Raw genomic sequence first — 19909 nt, forward strand, 5'->3', positions numbered from 1 at the left:
TTTAACATCAGTTAAGCATCTGACTCTTGATATCAGCTCAGTTCATGATTTCACAGTCATGAGATTGAGCCCTGCATCAGGTTCTACACTGACAAGCACAGAGCCTGCTTGGGATTCTCTCTCTCTCTCCTTCTTTCTGTGCCCCTCCCCAACTCATGTGTGTGTGCATGTTCTCTCTCTCTCTCTCTCTCTCTCTCTCTCTCTCTCTCTCTCTCTCTTAAATAAATAAACTTAAAAGGAAAAAAATATTTTAAAAAGATAGTAGATCAAATATTTTCTTTCCATTAAAGGAATTTTACCAACATCATTATTACTTTATTATACCATCTAGGTACAGATTCATCTGGAAAATTCAAAAGGGAAAATTCAAAAAAAAGGCTGTAAGAAAAGATATATGGATCCAGTACGTATTCATGAAATAAAAATCCCACAGCCTGTCATGTCCAAAGCTGGATTGGTGTGAATAAAAAACTCAAATATAATTGTACACCCCACCCAAAAACAAAACAATCTAGTTAAAAAATAGGCAGAATACGTGAACACAAATTTCTCCAAAGAAGACATCCACATGGCCAACAGACACATGAAAAGATGCTCAACATCACTCATTATCAGGGAAATGAAATGCAAACCAAAACCACAATGAAATGTCACCTCATACGTGTCAGAATGGCTAAAATCAACAACAAAAGAAACAAGTGTTGGTAAGGATGTAGAAAAAAAGGAGCCCTCATACACTGTTGGAGGGAATGCAAACTGGTGCAGCCACTCTGGAAAACAGCAGTGGAGATTCCTCAAAAACTTAAAAATAGAACTACCCTATGTTGTAGTAATTTCACTACTAGGTATTTATCCAAAGGATACAAAAATACTAATTCAAAGGGATACATGCAACCCAATGTTTATAGCAGCATTATCAATAATAGCTAAATTATGGAAGCAGCCCAAGCCCAAGTGTCTATCAACTGATGAATGGATAAAGATGTGGCATATATATATATATATATATATATATATAAATGTATATAATGGAATATTACTCAGCCATAAAAAAGAATGAAATCTTGCCATTTGCAACAACATGTAGCTAGAGAGTATTATGCTAAGAGAAGTAAATCAGAAAAAGACAAATACCATATGATTTCACTCATGTGGAATTTAAGAAAAAAATGAACAAAAGAAAAAAGAGAGAAAGACAAATAAAGAAACAGACTCTTAACTATAGAGAACAGATCCCCAAGGACAGGTGGGGGGAGGAGTGAGTGAGATAGATGATAAGGATTAAAGACCACACTTACTTATCATGATGAGGACTGAGTAATGTATAGAATTGCTGAGTCACTATATTGTACACCTGAAACTAATATAACACTGTATGTAACTATACTGGAATTAAAACTTAAAAACTTAATAAACAACAGCAATTGCAACAATCGCAAACTATTCCAACAATATATTTTTGCATAAGAAAGGAAAAGGATTGGGGCGCCTGGGTGGCGCAGTCGGTTGAGCGTCCGACTTCAGCCAGGTCACGATCTCGCGGTCCGTGAGTTCGAGCCCCGCGTCAGGCTCTGGGCTGATGGCTCAGAGCCTGGAGCCTGTTTCCGATTCTGTGTCTTCCTCTCTCTCTGCCCCTCCCCTGTTCATGCTCTGTCTCTCTCTGTCCCAAAAATAAATAAACGTTGAAAAAAAAAATTTTTTTTTAAAAAAAAGAAAGGAAAAGGATATAAAAGAGAAAGTAATTCATCTTTTGAACACCTAGAGGTGTTAAATATTATGGCAGAGACATTTATACATCCATGCAATTGAAATCCTTTCAACAGTTTTGTGATGTAGACTTTTTATACTCCCATTTTTATAGAGAAGTCAAGTCGGAGAGGCTGAATACGTGCTCAAGAATACACTGTTAGTAAGATCTAGAGTTTGAATCCCGACCTGATGACCTTGGAACCCAAGTCTTTTCCAAACCATTCCTGCCATGTGCTGCCTTGGGCGGCAGTGGTGGTGGTGGTGCACAGTGCATGATGCAGTCCCCTGCACAGTACGGTGACAGGGCGATTTTCCACTTCTAGCAGGATAAAGTGCCTTTATACTCTCATCTTCTGTACTCTTTTTTAAAAAAACATCTATTTAGTCATAAGCCTCACATCCTCAGGAAGAAAGTATCCCATCATTCTCGGACTGTTGTTTCCTTAAATGTTAGGTGGAATGAGGTCACACATCAGGCCCATGGCAGCTGCTCTTTGTTTAATGTTTGATAATGCATTTGTCTTAAGGTCAAATGGAATTATTACCAGAACCATGCTGAAATGTAAAAGACAAATGGAAAAGTGACAAAAATCAGAGGTTTGGGTCAGAACTAAATAATAATAATAATAATAATACGGAATGGATTTGATGTAGAAAATGCAAAACCTGTAGACAAAAAAAAAAGCAGTATTAAATGTACAAGAGTCATAAAAACTTGTTTAAAATGGAGATTTCAGTCATGCAAGGCAAAGGAATCAAATTAAGAAAAACTTGTCTTCTTTGCTATAGAGGGAGAAAAACGAGTAAGAGATGACATTAAAAACACAGGGACTAAATAATTTTACTCCTTCATACACTTTACTTCTTATCAAAAAAATAACATACATGTAGGAAAGTATTGTTGAATCACATAATGCATACAACATGTATGCATTGGCCTACATATACATAAATACACATCTCAGTGCTTTTTCATGAATGGAACACACATAGGTAACCACCACCCAGGTCAAGAAATAGTACATCCAGAACTCTGGAAGTTCATCTTCCTGCCCTGGCCACTTGCTTCTCCCTCCCCTCAAAAGTCCCCCTTCTAATACTATGTATCAGTTTTGCCTGTTTTTGATCTTCATGTAAACAGAATCATACAATGTGTCCTTGTGTCTTTGTTGGACATTATGTTTATAAGATTTCACCCATATTGTTGCAAGCGTCAATTGTTTATTCATGTTCATTGCTAAATAGTATGTCATTGAATGAATAAAACACAATTTGTCTATCCATTTTATGTTTATAGATATTTGGATTGTTCCCAGTTTTGACCACTGGGAAAATGCATATCCATAAACATGACTTTCTGTTGCTCATATATCTGTTACATATATACCTAGAAGTAGAATTGCTTAATCATTGCCTGTGCATTGGCTCAGTTTTAATATTTGTTGCCAAAAGGTTGTCTAAAGTTGCCGTGTTAATTTACATTCCCATTAATAGTGTATAAGAGTTCCAGTTGCTCTACGCTTTTTTTGTTTGGTATTGACTTTTTTTTTTTAATTTTAGATCTTCTAGAGGGTGTGGAGGTATCTTATTGTGGTTTTAATTTATTTAAATTGCAATTTAATTGTATTTCAAATGAGGTTGAGAACATTTTCATACGTGACTGGCACTTTTTTTCAGAAGTGCTCTTGTAAGTCTTCTGCAACATTTTCTTATATGCTTTCCATCTGTTTCTTATGATTTATTGGAATGTTTTTGTGTATATTTTTATTCTGAGTCCTCTTTTGTGGCTTGCCTTTCTACTTCCTTAATATACTTTTAACAATGAAAGTGTTAATACAATATTATTTATCAGTAAGTTCCCTTATGATTAATGTTTTCTGTATCCTGCTTTAAAAGACTTTCCCAGGGAGTGCTTGGATGGCTCAGTTGGTTAAGTGCCTGACTTCAGCTCACGGTTCCTGAGTTCAAGCCCTGTGTTGTGCTCCGTGCTGACAGCTCAGAGCCTGGAGGCTGCTTCAGATTCTGTGTCTCCCTCGCTCTTTGCCCCTTTTCCCACTCATGCTCTGTCTCTCTCTTTCTCTCTCCCAAAAACAAATAATCATTAAAATATTTAAAAAAAAAAAAAAGACTTTCCCTACTCCAAGTTCATGGGGACATTCTCCTGGGTTATATATAAATTTTATTGTTACATCTTTCATTCACACTTAGATCTCAATATCACTTCAAATTGATTTCTGTGTATGGTAGGAATTTCCTTTGTCTTTTTTAAAAAAATATCAATTATTGTCAATTATCTAGCACAAGAGATAGAAAGATAGGAAATGGCACTAAAATGAGAAAATCTATTTAGTTGTAAAGCAGTCTCAGAATACGATATACATTTGGAATAGTTGGATTTGAAGGTGGGATCCTTATTTATAAAACAGATTGGCAGCTGTCACTATGAAGTCAAAAGCTTTCTTCTGAAAGGATAAGAAAAAGAAATAGAGTGACTTTTTTTGGACACTCGAGAGTACACAACCCCTGGTCATTTATAGTGCTGAGGGAGTAGGCACCTTCCTATTCAGAATAGCTCAGTAGCTTTAGCCAGGGCTGTGGAGTCAAAAAGGACTGGGCTTCCATTTCGGTTCTGCCATTACCTGCTGTCACTGTTCCAGGTATTTAACTCACTGTATGTTCGCAGCTGCACAATTAGAATCACATCCATGTCATGGGCTTAAAGGGTGGAGGCAGTTAGATACCATATGTATTTTGTTCATCATTGTGTCTCAGCACATCCAACAGCTTGTATCATGTAGTAGAAACTTAATACTGCCTTCCCATCAGTCTTATGCTATCATTATTAGTTATTTAGACTCTGATTAGAATAGATTTAGAAGCTTTGCTGAGGAGAAAACGGCAACAGATCATGAGGTAACTCGGAAAACCAGAGACTATCTACTTTACAATTTTGTCAAGACAAAATTAGATGAGACAGCTTAATGTTGACACCCAAGAAGAAGTAGAACATCATCATTTTGAAATGTCCTTGAAAGGCCAGAAATAGAGTAAATAGCCTGCCTTTGCAAACTCAAATAGTGTTAGAAAGACCACTTTAATTTCCTGATATATGGCAAAGCAAGATTGATAAAGAGAAAACTCCACATTTAATCTCTTTAATCATCAGTGAGGGCTTTCATTTCATCTCACCAAACATTCCTGGGAATACACTAGATTCTTCTTCCTCAAAGTGCAGTTCTTGGCCCTGGACTGGCAGCAGTATCACCCAGGAGCTATTAGAAACAGACTTGGGCCCTTCCCCAGACCTACAGAGTCAGAACCTGCATTTTAGCAAAGTCTCCAGGAGATCCTTATGCATTTTAATTTTAAGAAGCACTGATACGGACAGTTAAAGTGCTTACTGATCTCATAACCCACATTTAAAACATAAATTTAGGAATGGAAGCGAGGAGAGAAAGGTTGGGGTTTGGGGAGTCAGACTGAAGAAATGGCAATCATCCTACATAAGGCTAAAGTTATTTGCTAAGGTCATTCTGACTGCGTATCTTGGGAACTAGGCACTGCGTGCTCTTAGCCAAGGTTATTTATCATTCCATTTATCCCAGTTTTTGTTTATTTTCTCCACTGTCTCAAATAAAAATCACAGTGATTGGATCCCACTTCTGCTTTTGATTTCAATCTTAGCGAAAAGAGAACTGCAGACCAAAGGAAGAAGGAAAGGGAGGGAAGGAAGGAGGCAAAGTGTTTAAAGGAAATTGCACCTGACATACAGTCTTGATTTCTCACTCTGCCACAAATTCAGCCAAAAGTCTTTCTCCTTTTCAGCTTCTAACTTAGAAACCTAAACTCTCTATCTATACTTTCTGTGTCCCCCCTTTGAAGAGAAAAACCAGCATGAATGGATTGGGCTTCTGAGTCTCTAAAAAACTGTGTTGTTTATTTGTTTTGTCAGTTGGTTTGTGGAGGTAAACTCTGGTGAGTTAAATAAATGGAATGGGTGGTTCTGATCACAGAAGTGATCTGTTAACCTAACAGTTTGGTAATTTCTAGATGGCTAAGTTTATTCTGTTAAGTGGGTATCCCAAAGACTTACCATTTATGATCAACTATCTTCAGTAGAAGATGATTGTAAAATAATCATATTAGTAACAATCACTAATATGTATGGTTTGATTAATATATGCCAGGCACTGTGCTAAGTGTCTTAGATATATTCCTACATTTTTTTTAAGTTTATTTATTTTTTTGAGAGAGATGGCAAGGGGAGGAGGGACAGAGAGAGAGGGAAAGAGAGACCAAATCCCAAGCAGGCCCCATGCTGTCAGTGCAGGGACCAATGTGGTGCTCAAACCCATGAACCATGAGATTATGACTTGAACTGAAACTACGAATGGAATGCTTAACCAACTGAGCCACTCAGGCACCCCCTACATTTAGATTTCTTAATGATATAATTAGATGAGTTAGGGGGCCCTTATATCAGTGTTCATTTATTGAGTCCAAATATTAAGAGAAAGTAAAAGTCACTATAGTACAAAATATTCACTAATTACTTGACTACTTATAGAATGAATTGCACACAAATAAAATCATTTCTATTTAATGCCAGCATCCCTATACAAGAGCCAAAGTTTCTGTTCCTCAGTTTCTTGTTAATTATGTCAAACATCCAGAAACATAGTGAAAGCCAACAACAAAGCATAATTGTAAATTTTGGAAAAGATGCAGATTTCATGAAGTCAATAAAAAAATATGTTGGAACACTGAAAAGACATTAACAAATGAGGACTTGGCAGAATTTAGAGTAGCTAACAACTGAAAAAGAAAATTAACAAACTGTTGGCAGGTTATCTTTTTATTTTTTTATTATGAAATTTATTGTCAAATTTGTTTCCATACAACACCCAGTGCTCATCCCAACAGGTGCCCTCCTCCATACCCATCACCCACCCACCCCTCCCTCCCACCCCCCATAAACCCTCAGTTTGTTCTCAGTTTTTAGGAGTCTCTTATGTTTTGGCCTCCTCCCTCTCTAACCATTTTTTTCCTTCCCCTCCCCCATGGTCTTCTGTTAAGTTTCTCAGGATCCACATAGGAGTGAAAACATATGGAATCTGTCGTTCTCTGTATGACTTATTTCACTTAGCATAACACTCTCCAGTTCCATCCATGTTGCTACAAAAGGCCATATTTCATTCTTTCTCATTGCCAAGTGGTTTTCCATTGTATATATAAACCACAACTTCCTTATCCATTTGTCAGTTGATGGACATTTAGGCTCTTTCCATAATTTACCTATTGTTGAAAGTGCTGCTATAAACATTGGGGTACAAGTGCCCCTATGCATCAGTACTCCTGTATCCCTTGGGTAAATTCCTAGCAGTGCTACTGCTGGGTCATAGGGTAAGTCTATTTTTAATTTTTTGAGGAACCTCCACACTGTTTTCCAGACTGGCTGCACCAGTTTGCATTCCCACCAACAGTGCAAGAGGGTTCCCGTTTCTCCACATCCTCTCCGGCATCTACAGTCTCTTGATTTGTTCATTTTAGCCACTCTGACTGGCATGAGGTGATATCTGAGTGTGGTTTTGATTTGTATTTCCCTGATGAGGAGTGATGTTGAACATCTTTTCATGTGCCTGTTGGCCATCTGGATGTCTTCTTTAGAGAAGTGTCTATTCATGTTTTCTACCCATTTCTTCACTGGATTATTTGTTTTTCGGGTGTGGAGTTTGGTGAGCTCTTTATACATTTTGGATACTAGCCCTTTGTCCGATATGTCATTTGCAAATATCTTTTCCCATTCCATTGGTTGCCTTTTAGTTTTGTTGATTGTTTCCTTTGCTGTGCAGAAGCTTTTTATCTTCGTGAGGTCCCAATAGTTCATTTTTGCTTTTAATTCCCTTGCCTTTCGGGATGTGTCAAGTAAGAAATTGCTGCAGCTGAGGTCAGAGAAGTTTTTCCCTGCTTTCTCCTCTAGGGTTTTGATGGTTTCCTGTCTCACATTCAGGTCCTTTATCCATTTTGAGTTTGTTTTTGTGAATGGTGTAAGAAAGTGGTCTAGTTTCATTCTTCTGCATGTTGCTGTCCAGTTCTCCCAGCACCATTTGTTAAAGAGACTGTCTTTTTTTCCATTGGATATTCTTTCCTGCTTTGTCAAAAATTAGTTGGCCATAGTTTTGTGGGTCTAGTTCTGGGGTTTCTATTCTATTCCATTGTTCTACATGTCTGTTTCTCTGCCAATACCATGCTGTCTTGATGGTTACAGCTTTGTAGTAGAGGCTAAAGTCTGGGATTGTGATGCCTCCTGCTTTGGTCTTCTTCTTCAAAATTACTTTGGCTATTCGGGGCCTTTTGTGGTTCCATACGAATTTTAGGATTGCGTGTTCTAGCTTCGAGAAGAATGCTGGTGTAATTTTGATTGGGATTGCATTGAATGTGTAGATAGCTTTGGGTAGTGTTGACATTTTAACAATATTCTTCCAATCCATGAGCACGGAATGTTTTTCCATTTCTTTATATCTTCTTCAATTTCCTTCATAAGCTTTCTATAGTTTTCAGCATACAGATCTTTTACATCTTTGGTTTATTCCTAGGTATTTTATGCTTCTTGGTGCAATTGTGAATGGGATCAGTTTCTTTATTTGTCTTTCTGTTGCTTCATTATTAGTGTATAAGAATGCAACTGATTTCTGTACATTGATTTTGTACTCTGTGACTTTGCTGAATTCATGTGTCAGTTCTAGCAGACTTTTCGTGGAGTCTACAGTGTTTTCCATGTATAATATCATGTCATCTGCAAAAAGTGAAAGCTTGACTTCATCTTTGCCAATTTTGATGCCTTTGGTTTCCTTTTGTTGTCTGATTGCTGATGCTAGAACTTCCAACACTATGTTAAACAACAGTGGTGAGAGTGGACATCCCTGTCATGTTCCTGATCTCAGGGAAAAAGCTCTCAGTTTTTCCCCATTGAGGATGATGTTAGCTGTGGGCTTTTCATAAATGGCTTTTATGATGTTTAAGTGTGTTCCTTCTATCCCGACTTTCTCAAGGGTTTTTATTAAGAAAGGATGCTGAATTTTGTCAAATGCTTTTTCTGCATTGATTGACAGGATCATATGGTTCTTATCTTTTCTTTTATCAATGTGATGCATCACATTGATTGATTTGCGAATGTTGAACCAGCCCTGCATCCCAGGAATGAATCCCACTTGATCATGGTGAATAATTCTTTTTATATGCTGTTGAATTCGATTTGCTAGTATCTTATTGAGAATTTTTGCATCCATATTCATCAGGGATATTGGCCTGTAGTTCTCTTTTTTTACTGGGTCTTTGCCTGGTTTAGGAATCAAAGTAGTGCTGGCTTCATAGAATGAGTCTGAAAGTTTTCCTTCCCTTTCTATTTTTTGGAATAGCTTGAGAAGGATGGGTATTATCTCTGTTTTAAATGTCTGGTAGAATTCCCCTGGGAAGCCATCTGGTCCTGGACTCTTATTTGTTGGGAGATTTTTGATAACCGATTCAATTTCTTCACTTGTTATGGGTCTGTTCAAGCTTTCTATTTCTTCCTGTTTGAGTTTTGGGAGTGTGTGGGTGTTTAGGAATTTGTCCATTTCTTCCAGGTTGTCCAGTTTGTTGGCATCTAATTTTTTATAGTATTCCCTGATAATTGCTTGTATTTCTGAGGGATTGGTTGTAATAATTCCATTTTCATTCATGATTTTATCTATTTGGTCATCTCCCTTTTCTTTTTGAGAAGCCTGACTAGAGGTTTATCAATTTTGTTTATTTTTTCAAAAAACCAACACTTGGTTTCATTGATCTGCTCTACAGTTTTTTTAGATTCTATATTGTTTATTTCTGCTGTGATCTTTATTATTTCTCTTCTTCTGCTGGGTTTGGGGTGTCTTTGCTGTTCTGCTTCTATTTCCTTTAGGTGTGCTATTAGATTTTGTGTTTGGGATTTTTCATGTTTCTTGAGATAGGCCTGGATTGCAATGTATTTTCCTCTCAGCACTGCCTTTGCTGCATCCCAAAGTGTTTGGATTGTTGTATTTTCATTTTCATTTGTTTCCATATATTTTTTAATTTCTTCTCTAATTGCCTGGTTGGCCCATTCATTCTTTAGTAGGGTGTTCTTTAACCTCCATGCTTTTGGAGGTTTTCCAGACTTTTTCCTGTGGTTGATTTCAAGCTTCATAGCATTGTGGCCTGAAAATATGCATGGTATGATCTCAATTCTTGTATACTTATGAAGGGCTGTTTTGTGACCCAGTATGTGATCTATCTTGGAGAATGTTCCATGTGCAATCGAGAAGAAAGTATATTCTGTTGCTTTAGGATGCAGAATTCTAAATATATCTGTCAAGTCCATCTGATCCAGTGTATCATTCAGGGCCCTTGTTTCTTTATTGATCCTGTGTCTAGATAATCTATCCAATGTTGTAAGTGGATTATTAAAGTCCCCCTATATAAAGGCCTTCAATTACCACATGCTTATCAATAAGGTTGCTTATGTTTGTGATTAATTGTTTTATATATTTGGGGGCTCCCATATTCGGCGCATAGACATTTATAATTGTTAGCTCTTCCTGATGGATAGACCCTGTAATTATGATATAATTCCCTTCTTCATCTCTTGTTACAGCCTTTAATTTAAAGTCTAGTTTGTCCGATATAAGTATGGCTACTCCAGCTTTCTTTTGACTTCCCGTAGCATGATAGTTCTCCATCCCCTCACTTTCAATCTGAAGGTGTCCTCAGGTCTAAAATGAGTCTCTTGTAGACAGCAAATAGATGGGTCTTGTTTTTTTTATCCATTCTGATACCATATGTCTTTTGGTTGGAGCATTTAGTCCATTTCATTCAGTGTTATTATTGAAAGATATGGGTTTAGAGTCATTGTGATGTCTGTAGGTTTCATGCTTGCAGTGATGACTCTGGTACTTTATCTCACAGGATCCCCCTTAGGATCTCTTGTAGGGCTGGTTTAGTGGTGACAAATTCCTTCAGTTTTTGTTTGTTTGGGAAGACCTTTATCTCTCCTTCTATTCAAAATGACAGATTTGGTGGATAAAGGATTCTCGGCTGCATTTTTTTTTTTCTGTTCATCACACCGAAGATTTGCTGCCATTCCTTTCTGGCCTGCCAAGTTTCAGTAGACAGATCCGTGATCAGTCTCCCTTTACATGTTAGAGCATGTTTAACCCTAGCTGCTTTCAGAATTCTCTCTTTATCCTTGTATCTTGCCAGTTTCACTATGATACGTCGTGCAGAAGATCAATTCAAGTTACATCTGAAGGGAGTTCTCTGTGCCTCTTGGATTTCAATGCCTTCTTCCTTCTCCAGTTCAGGGAAGTTCTCAGCTATGATTTCTTCAAGTACACCTTCAACACCTTTCCCTCTCTCCTCCTCCTCTGGAATCCCAATTATGCATATATTATTTCGTTTAATTATGTCACTTAGTTCTCTAAGTCTCCCCTCATACTCCTGGATTTTTTTTATCTCTCTTTTCCTCAGCTTCTTTTTTTTTTCCATAATTTTATCTTCTAATTCACTATTCTTTCCTCTGCCTCTTCAATCCGAGCTGTGATTGCCTCCATTTTATTTTGCAGCTGATTTATAGCATTTTTTAGCTCCTCCTGAATGTTTCTTTGTCCCTTGATCTTTGTAGTAATAGATTCTCTACTGTCCTCTATACTTTTTTCAAGCCCAGTGATTAGTTTTATGACTATTATTTTAAATTCATTTTCTGCTATATTGCTTAAATCGTTTTTGATCAGTTCATTAGCTGTTGCTACTTCCTGGAGTTTCTTTTGAGGAGAATTCTTCCATTTTGTTATTTTGGATAGTCCCTGGAGTGGTGGGGAACTGCAGGGCTCTTTCTCTGTGCTGTCTGGAGTAACTTGCATTGGTAGGCGGGGCCGCAGTCAGACCTGATGTCTGCCCCCAGCCCACCGCTAGGGCCACAGTCAGACTGGTGTGTACCTTATCTTCCCCTCTCCCAGGGGCAGGACTCACTGTGGAGTGGAGTGGCCTCTGTCTGGGCTACTTGCACACTGCCAGTCTTGTGGTACAGCTTGGATGGGATCTGGCATATTAGCCGGGGTGGACCCGCAAGGTGCACAGGGGTGGGAGGGGCAGGTTCAGCTCACTTTGCCTTCGGTGGTCCACTTCGGAAGGGGCCCTGCAGCACTGGGAGGGAGGCAGACCCGTCAGAGGGATGGATTTGCAGAAGCACAGCATTGGGTGTTTGCTCTGTGCAAGCAATTTCGGTGATGGGAACTGGTTTCCTTTGGGATTTTGGCTGGGGGATGGGCGAGGGGGATGGGCAAAGGAGACAGCGCTTCCCAGTGCCTTTGTTCCCTGCCAAGCTGAGCTCTGTCCTCTGGGGCTCAACACCTCTCCCTCCTGTTGTCCTCTAGCCTTCCCGCTCTGGGAGCAGAGCTGTTGACTTATAACATGCCAGATGTTAAGTCCTGCTTGCTGTCAGAACTCACACAGTCCAGCCCCTCCGCTTTTGCAAGCCAGACTGGGGGGGCTCTGCTTGGCCGGCTCCCTCCCGCCAGTCCATGCAGTGCGCACTGCCTCTCTGCCCTTCCTACCCTCTTCCGTGGGCCTCTTGTCTAATGCTTGGCTCCGGAGACTCCGTTCTGCTCATCTTCTGGTGGTTTTCTGGGTAAATTAGGCAGATGTGGGTGGAATCTAAGCGATCAGCAGGGCGCAGTGAGCCCAGTGTCCTCCTACACTGCCATCTTCCCAGGCACTCCCAGGTTATGTTTTTCAAAACAGAATGATTTAAATATCAAAACATGATTCTGTTTTAAAAGCCAAGTCTGAAGTGAAGATTGTCTATCATGCTATCAACATTTTATCCCTCCAAAATTGTGTCAAAAAATAATACCTGATTCATTTTTTATTTATGCTAAAAATATCATATCTTTGCAATGTTAACTATGAATTAAAATGAATTCATTATCAGATAGTTTAGTTTGAATTTTTAAAGATGAATTTGCAAACTTCTTATAATTTGCTATAAAATTTATGGTATTTGAAGTGTATTCATTTTAAGTACGTTTTTCTTCCAGTATGAATTCTGCTTGGGTAAGGAAGCTCTCCTATTTTTTTATAATCCATTTTATATATAGGAAAACTGAGGCTTTACATAACTCTGTAACTTGACCAGTAATGCACCCAAGCATCTAATGTGCAACATCCAGTGTCAGTCCTACAAAGTGTTGGTACTAAAATTAGCTTTCTAAAATCATTCCAGTAAGAAGAATATGACCAACGAAGTTAACAAAATGGAAGAGAGAAATTTTAAATCCTTGACTTTTAAGATTGTTGAAAGTAATGTGATGATAATATAGAATAGGACCCACTAGAATTCAATAAGAATTTATTATTTGGGGATCAAGATGTCTCTTCTTCCTTAGAGAAAATGGAGGCAACTGGCAATGAAAGAAAAAATTCTAAAAAAGATGGATGGATCGTTTAGTTCAAAGCAAATTTGAAAGATTTGAAAACATCTGGAACCATAAAATCATGTCATCTAAGCTCAATGCTACACGTTGCTCATATTTATGCACTGTGCATATGACTGATTGCACATTCAAATGGGAACAAATGATGTGGTACCTGTGGGAACTCCAGATACACCCTCCATTTACAGACATACCTGTAAGTCCTAGACTTTGCAGGTGCACAAGCTCATTATAGCAGTGATAATTCCCTCATGATACAAACTTCAAGATAAATGGGGTATGTTCTGAGTTTCAACTTCTTTTAATTACAGTTGCTGAAAACATGGCTTTGTCCATCCCTGCTCATGAATCTGCTTCAAATATTTAGTTATATAAGCATTATATCCTTGGGGGAGGAGGAAGAGAGAACAATTTTTTATGGCCCATCTTCTGAGTTCCCAGTGGCACAGATTAAATGTAATTTTGTTATAGGCACAAACAATAAAAACAAGAAATTTTTCCAGTGAGAAAGATGTACTTGAATAGGGGAAGTGAGTCGCTTGCCAATATCAATCTTATCTTAAGAATCAATGAAAAATGATGGGGCACCTGAGTGACCCAGTCAGTTAAATGTTTGACTCTTGATTTCAGCTAAAGTCATGATTTCACAGTTTGTGGGATCGAGCCCCATGTCAAAGCCTGCGCTGACAGTGCAGACATTAAAAAAAAAAAAAGAATCGAAAAATGTTAACCCTCTTCTTAGGAAAAGTCAGCATAACAAAGAAATTGAAAGACACAAAATAAAGCATTTGATATTCAAAATGCATTAGTAGGTAGAAATGAGACATGACCACCCATTATTGATGAGACATATTTAAGGTAATGTAACTTTCAAGCATTTATCAGGTGAGAATTATTCTACATAATTTGCTTTACTTCCTTTTTAAAATCAATGATATTAACAGAAATATGAATGCTTCTTACTTTTGACTTCTAGTTTAAAATAAAATAAAGGATTTATACAATTGGTAAGATAAATTATATGGTGATTGATGTTTACTTGTGCCTATTTGTGAGTGTGAAGTGATACTATTTAAGTTAAATATTCTGCTATGCACTCACATGAGAGTGAAGTTAAAATATTTGATCTGGATATTTAAGGTAACGTTATAAGAAATGGGTAGATGAGGTTATTCACAACCATATAAACACATGGTAGATCAAGAAAAAGTCAGAGAAGTCTTTGCGGAGGTAATGTTTTAGTGATAATAATAATGAAAATCACACACTAAGGATCCAGGGTGAATGAATTGTGAATGAATGAAGAAAGCGTTTACTCAATGACTAAGCTAAAGGCCTCCAAACAAAATTGAGAAATGCTTAAAGTCCATGAACCAAGATCATTGGATGAATATTTTTATAAGCATTGAAAAAAACAAAGCAACAACCCCATGAGAATATGTTTGGGACATGTCAACAGAAGTCTCTCAAAAGCCCTAACACTGCAGAAAATGGCCTGAAGCATCTGGCCACATCTTATGAGCTTGGGAATCTATCTGAGCAAATCATTGTCACTATTTTTTGTATAGTCTCTCTTCAACTAGAGACTGGAGTGCTGGCCATAATCACAGTCACCTCATTTGTAAGCCTCAACCAAAAGAATGTGCGTGTAAAGGTACAACAGCCACTCTAACAAATGTCATTCCACCACACCACATGTTCAAACAAATTACCTGACTTCTGAAACCCACTATCTATGCTGAATATCATGTTGTGTGGCAGAAAGGAAATTTATAGTACATTTATAAAAATTTCAAACAATACTAAGTTGAATGGGTTAAATGCAGACAAAAACAAAGTAATAGTTATCAGAAAATGATCGTTAAGAGAAAAATAAGGGAAAAAAAGTCTAAAGAGTCACAAGGGAGACAAATTAACTGGGCTAAAATTTCAATATCCCTAATTGTCATATAATGCTTACACATAGGATAGATAGGAGCTGGAAAGTGTTTCCCCTCAAAATTAACATGGGTGAAATCTTAATTAACAACATTTGGGGGTCTTATATTGCCAAAAAAATGGCATATCTACACAATGGAATATTATTCAGTCATGGAAGTATCTTAGGAATAATAAGAAAGAATTTAAAATATGCTGAGTCCTATGAAACATTTTAGGACATTTAAGAAAAATGAATAGTTCCATCTTTTGAGAGGATCACCTCCCATTTATTTCAGAGTAATATAAAATAAAATATTCGTTTATTGGTTTTAAATAGAATGGAAATCTAGATAACCCTTTTACGGGAGGCTGATATCAAACCCTGTATAACTACAATGAGATACCACTTCATACCTACCAAGAGGACTATAATCAAAAAAGATGAACAATGACAAGTGTTGGCAAGGCTGTAGAGAAATTAGAGCTCTTATACATAGCTAATGGGAATGTGAAATAGTACAGTCACTTTGGAAGACACTTTGGGAGTTCCTCAAAGAACATAGAATTATATGACCCAGTTATTCCATCTCTAACATGTACCCAAGAGAATTGAAAACATATGTCCACCCACACAAAAATTTGTACATTAATGTTCATACAAGCATTATTCGTAATAGCCAAAAAGTAGAAAATCCAAATAACCATCAATCAAAGAATAGATAAACAAAATATGGCATATCTATACAATGGAATATTATTCAGTCATGAAAAGGAAAAAAACATGCTATAATGTAGATGAACCTTAAAAACATTATGTTGCATGAAAGAAGCCAGGCATACAAAACCACATATTAAATCATTCCATTTATATTAAATGCACAGAATAGGCAAACCTATAGAGGTGGAAAGCAGATTAGTTGGCCTAGAGAGGGAGTAGGGATGGGGAATAACTGCTAATGAGGGACAGAGTTTCTTTTGGGGAGAATGAAAAAGTTCTAGAATTGGGAATTTTCTGGAATCAGATAGTGATGATAATTTTACAACTTTGTGAATATATTAAAAGCCACTGAATTGTAAACTCTAAAAGGGTGAATTTTATGGTATGTGGGTTATATTTCAATATTTTTTAAAAACCCTATATGAGTAACTCATATTAGGAAAACAGTTATTATGTTTTAGAAAAAAAAGTCTGTCTTATAATGTAAACTTCTGCAGTTTAAAAATATTCATTATATGAGAATGCATATCAGCTGTTTCCTGTTTTTTGCAAACGATGAAACAAAAATTTAAAAATTGAAATTATAGGATTAATGATACATGGTCTCTGCCTGCATAGATTTCCCTGTCCATTGAAGTATACAGACATATAAACAAATAATTACACTATATGAAATACATGGAAAAAATAAAGATATCTACATAAAGTATCATAACACGGAGGAAGAAGGCCTAATTATGTGGTGTCGGGGCTTAAGGAGCTTCAAAGACAGTATAAATTGATCTGAGTCTTGATGGAAGATGTGTATTCACCAGACACACAGGGTGTGAAAATGTATGCAGAGACCAAAGGTCTAAAAGAGCATGTTCAGTTCATAGATCTGCAAGTCATTTTTTGGGGCCAGAACTTTTGAATTTTTGCAGAAGAGCTGAGGAGGTTCATATGTTTTGTTCTTACAAGGAATAATACTGTGAGCTCTGTTCTGTGGGAAATGGAAGGCCATCAAAGATATTATTCAGAGCAGTGAAATATTCAGATTTCAATTTAGGTAGACCATGCTGGCAGCAATGTGGGGCAAGAATTGGAGAAATATAAGAACGGAGGCATAGGGATCCTTAAAGAAAAATGCTAATGGCACAAAGCACTATTAGTAGGAATAGAGACAAGGGGACCAGTTACAGAGATACTTAGAAAGTTACTGTGAGCTAAAGGAAGAAGAAAAATTGAGAATGAGTCATGTCTGACTTAGGTAGGAAGAAAGAACATCAACATGTGTGTTGTTTGCATTTTCTTTAAAGATTGTTTAAAAATGGGTTTTACTTATTTTGAGGCGGGGGGCGGGGCAGAGAGAAAGGGAGAGAGAATCCCAAGCAGGGTCCACACTGTCAGTGCAGAGACCGATGAAGTGTTCGATCCCACCAACTGTGAGATGATGACCTGAGCCCAATTAAGCAACTGAGCCACCGAGGCCCCCCTGTTGTTTGTTTGCATTTCTAACACAATTGCATTTAAACTGTATTGTTGAATTTGAAGTGTTTGTTCCAGATATAGAAATCTAGATTCTAGAATTTTGAGTTTGCAGCTTTAGGGAGAAAGTATTTGGGGGCCTGGGGACATGAGTATGGAGGGGACTTAGAACATATCTGAAGGATGGGAAATGGATAAAATAGAGTAAGAAGGGAAAAAGAAGGCAAGGACCAGAAACCATTAGAAGCCTAGGTTATGGATAAGTCAGCACAGAGTCTGGCACATGTTGCTCAATAGTATTTATCACATGAATGGACAAATGAACATCATATTTGATCCCAAAGGGTAGCAGGAGGAATGAGAGGACAAATACAGAATGAAGAAAGAGGAATGCCACAGAATCTTCTTTTCCAGCTGTATATCACAACTAGAAATAAAGGCAGTCTTTTTCTGCAGTGATGGGCATATAATTTTGGAAGTTTTCAGCTCAGAAATGAGATGGCTGAAGACAAGAGTGTGAATAAAATGGGGGCTGAAGACTGATTCTAGTTAGGAAGAGGAGGCAGATCCTGCAGCTAAGAGAGACAAGCAAGCAGCCAGTAAGAAGGGGTAAGGGGAGATCAGAGAGCTGTGTTGAAAACTCAATGAAGAAAATGGAGAAGGGAAGGTCACCTGTGCCAAATGCTGCTGGTAAGTCAGGTCGGATGAAGATTGAGAATTTTATACTGGATATAGCATAGAGGTCGTTGGTGACCCCAACAAGCACTCTTTTCTTGAATCGAAACGGAAGAAAGCATAACTGAAATGAGTTCAAGAGACAGTGCCTTGGAAGAGTAAAAGAAGCGGATTTGGGTGAGAGATCCAAGTAGGGAGTGAGGAAATGAAGAAAACAAAAGCAGGGATGGAGCTCCACAAAAGGGAGTAGAGAAATGGACAGGACTACAGAGGGATGTGGAGTCAAGAGAGGGCTTTTTAAATAAAAGTAAGATGGAAGATATTACAGCATGCTTTTATGCTGATGGGAATAATTTTTTGCAGACGGAAAGATGATGCAGAAGAGAGAAAGGATCCACAGGGCCTCGTAGAAGTTAAAGAGGAATAAGATCTGGCACATAAGTGAAGGGGTTGGAGCCATCTTCCTGCAGGAAGAGCAGACGATGTGGTCCAGATGTAGGAACCTTGATAGATTAGGTGGAATTTAATTTAATTTAATTTTGCAGATAAGAGAAAAAGAGTAATAAATAACTTCCCAAGAACCAGGAAGCCAGCATAGTTAATTTAATTTCTGTCTAAAAGTTAATGTGACATGTTAAAGGTTGGCCTAAGTGGGATATAGCATCATTACTTAAAAATAATGCTATTTTTAAGTAGCTATTGTCTCTTAGGATGCTATTTGTCTCTTAGGAAGTGTAAGAATCAAATGGTATAAATGTTTGAATATAGGAGGTAGTTTGTTTTTATATCCTAAATAATATGAAAGCAATTGCATTGGAATCTATGTAAAGGAAACTCTAACACAACCGGAAGGTTTCTAGGGTCACTTGACTAGCTTAACATTAAACAGGAAGCCATCAATAGCAATATTTACTTTAGGAATACATATCCAAATCAAACAAGCTCAAAGGGGTACATTTCCTTGCAAAATAAACAGAAAATGAATGGCCTAGTAGCTGTCCTCCTGGTAATGGTATACTTTTGACAAAACACTTTTGAATAATTACAATTTATTTTACATAGGAGGCATTCAAAAATCTTTTGTCGTTGAACACACAAATGGATGCACAAACCTTGAAGAAACAGTGAAGAGCTTTCTGGATCCCATGAATAGTTGAATTATTCTTCTGTACACGACTTAACATCCCCTTGCTAGAATATTGCCAGTGTGGGTCCTAAAGCAACAACAAAACAAAACAAAAAAAGTTTTATAAGCTATAAATCAATTAGCTTTTGCGCACACACACAAAAACAATATAAGGGATACATTTATCTGAATAGAGTCAGGTTTAATTAGATATTGTAGAAAGGCTTGAGCAGGCAAGGTTAGAGAGATTTCAAAAGGCATTAGGAAATAGTCTTTTCTAAATCTAACACTAAATGAATGTTTGAGATGATAATCATTATCACTATCCCTGTTTTTTAATTTGTTTTGCAGCCAGATTTTTTTATAGTTAGTGATTAGATTTTCTTTACTGTAAATATAAGCAGTTGGGATACTTGTGTCCACCTCATGAGGTGACGATGCGACTGGATTTTTATGTGCAACAGGGAAAATAATAACATTTAAATATAGCACTTTGTACACAATGGTCATCCATAGTCAATAAATACTAATTTGGCTTAAAGATTGTAACTATTTTATATGAAATAATAAAAATTCAACATAATAAGCTATCGATCCAAGAACCAGTCAGAAAATTGTAACCATAAGATTAATTGGGGACAATACTGTGTTTATATACAGACAAATTCTGAACAACAAAGCAGATATCCTGCTACTTATTCAATTTTTAAAAAACAATAGAATCACTGTTTTTTTGAAAAATACATAAAGATAAAGCAAATGCAAAAT

General features: G+C 37.2%; 1 protein-coding gene across 1 annotated transcript in view; it reads right to left on the reverse strand.

Moving 5' to 3' along the window:
- Window positions 1-1734: 1734 nt before the first annotated feature.
- LOC121037328 (uncharacterized) overlaps window positions 1735-19909 on the reverse strand; it is a 39895-nt gene continuing 21720 nt past the window's right edge. The window contains exons 3-4 of the mRNA XM_040486709.1: window positions 19128-19229; window positions 1735-2109 (exon numbers count right to left, since the gene is read on the reverse strand). Coding sequence (XP_040342643.1) covers window positions 1867-2109; window positions 19128-19229 — 345 coding nt within the window. The 3' untranslated portion in view covers window positions 1735-1866. The remainder of the gene's footprint in view (window positions 2110-19127; window positions 19230-19909) is intronic.

This window comes from Herpailurus yagouaroundi, unplaced genomic scaffold, assembly GCF_014898765.1.
Source record: "Herpailurus yagouaroundi ecotype Mexico unplaced genomic scaffold, PumYag 28, whole genome shotgun sequence".
Taxonomy (NCBI): Eukaryota; Metazoa; Chordata; class Mammalia; order Carnivora; family Felidae; genus Herpailurus; species Herpailurus yagouaroundi.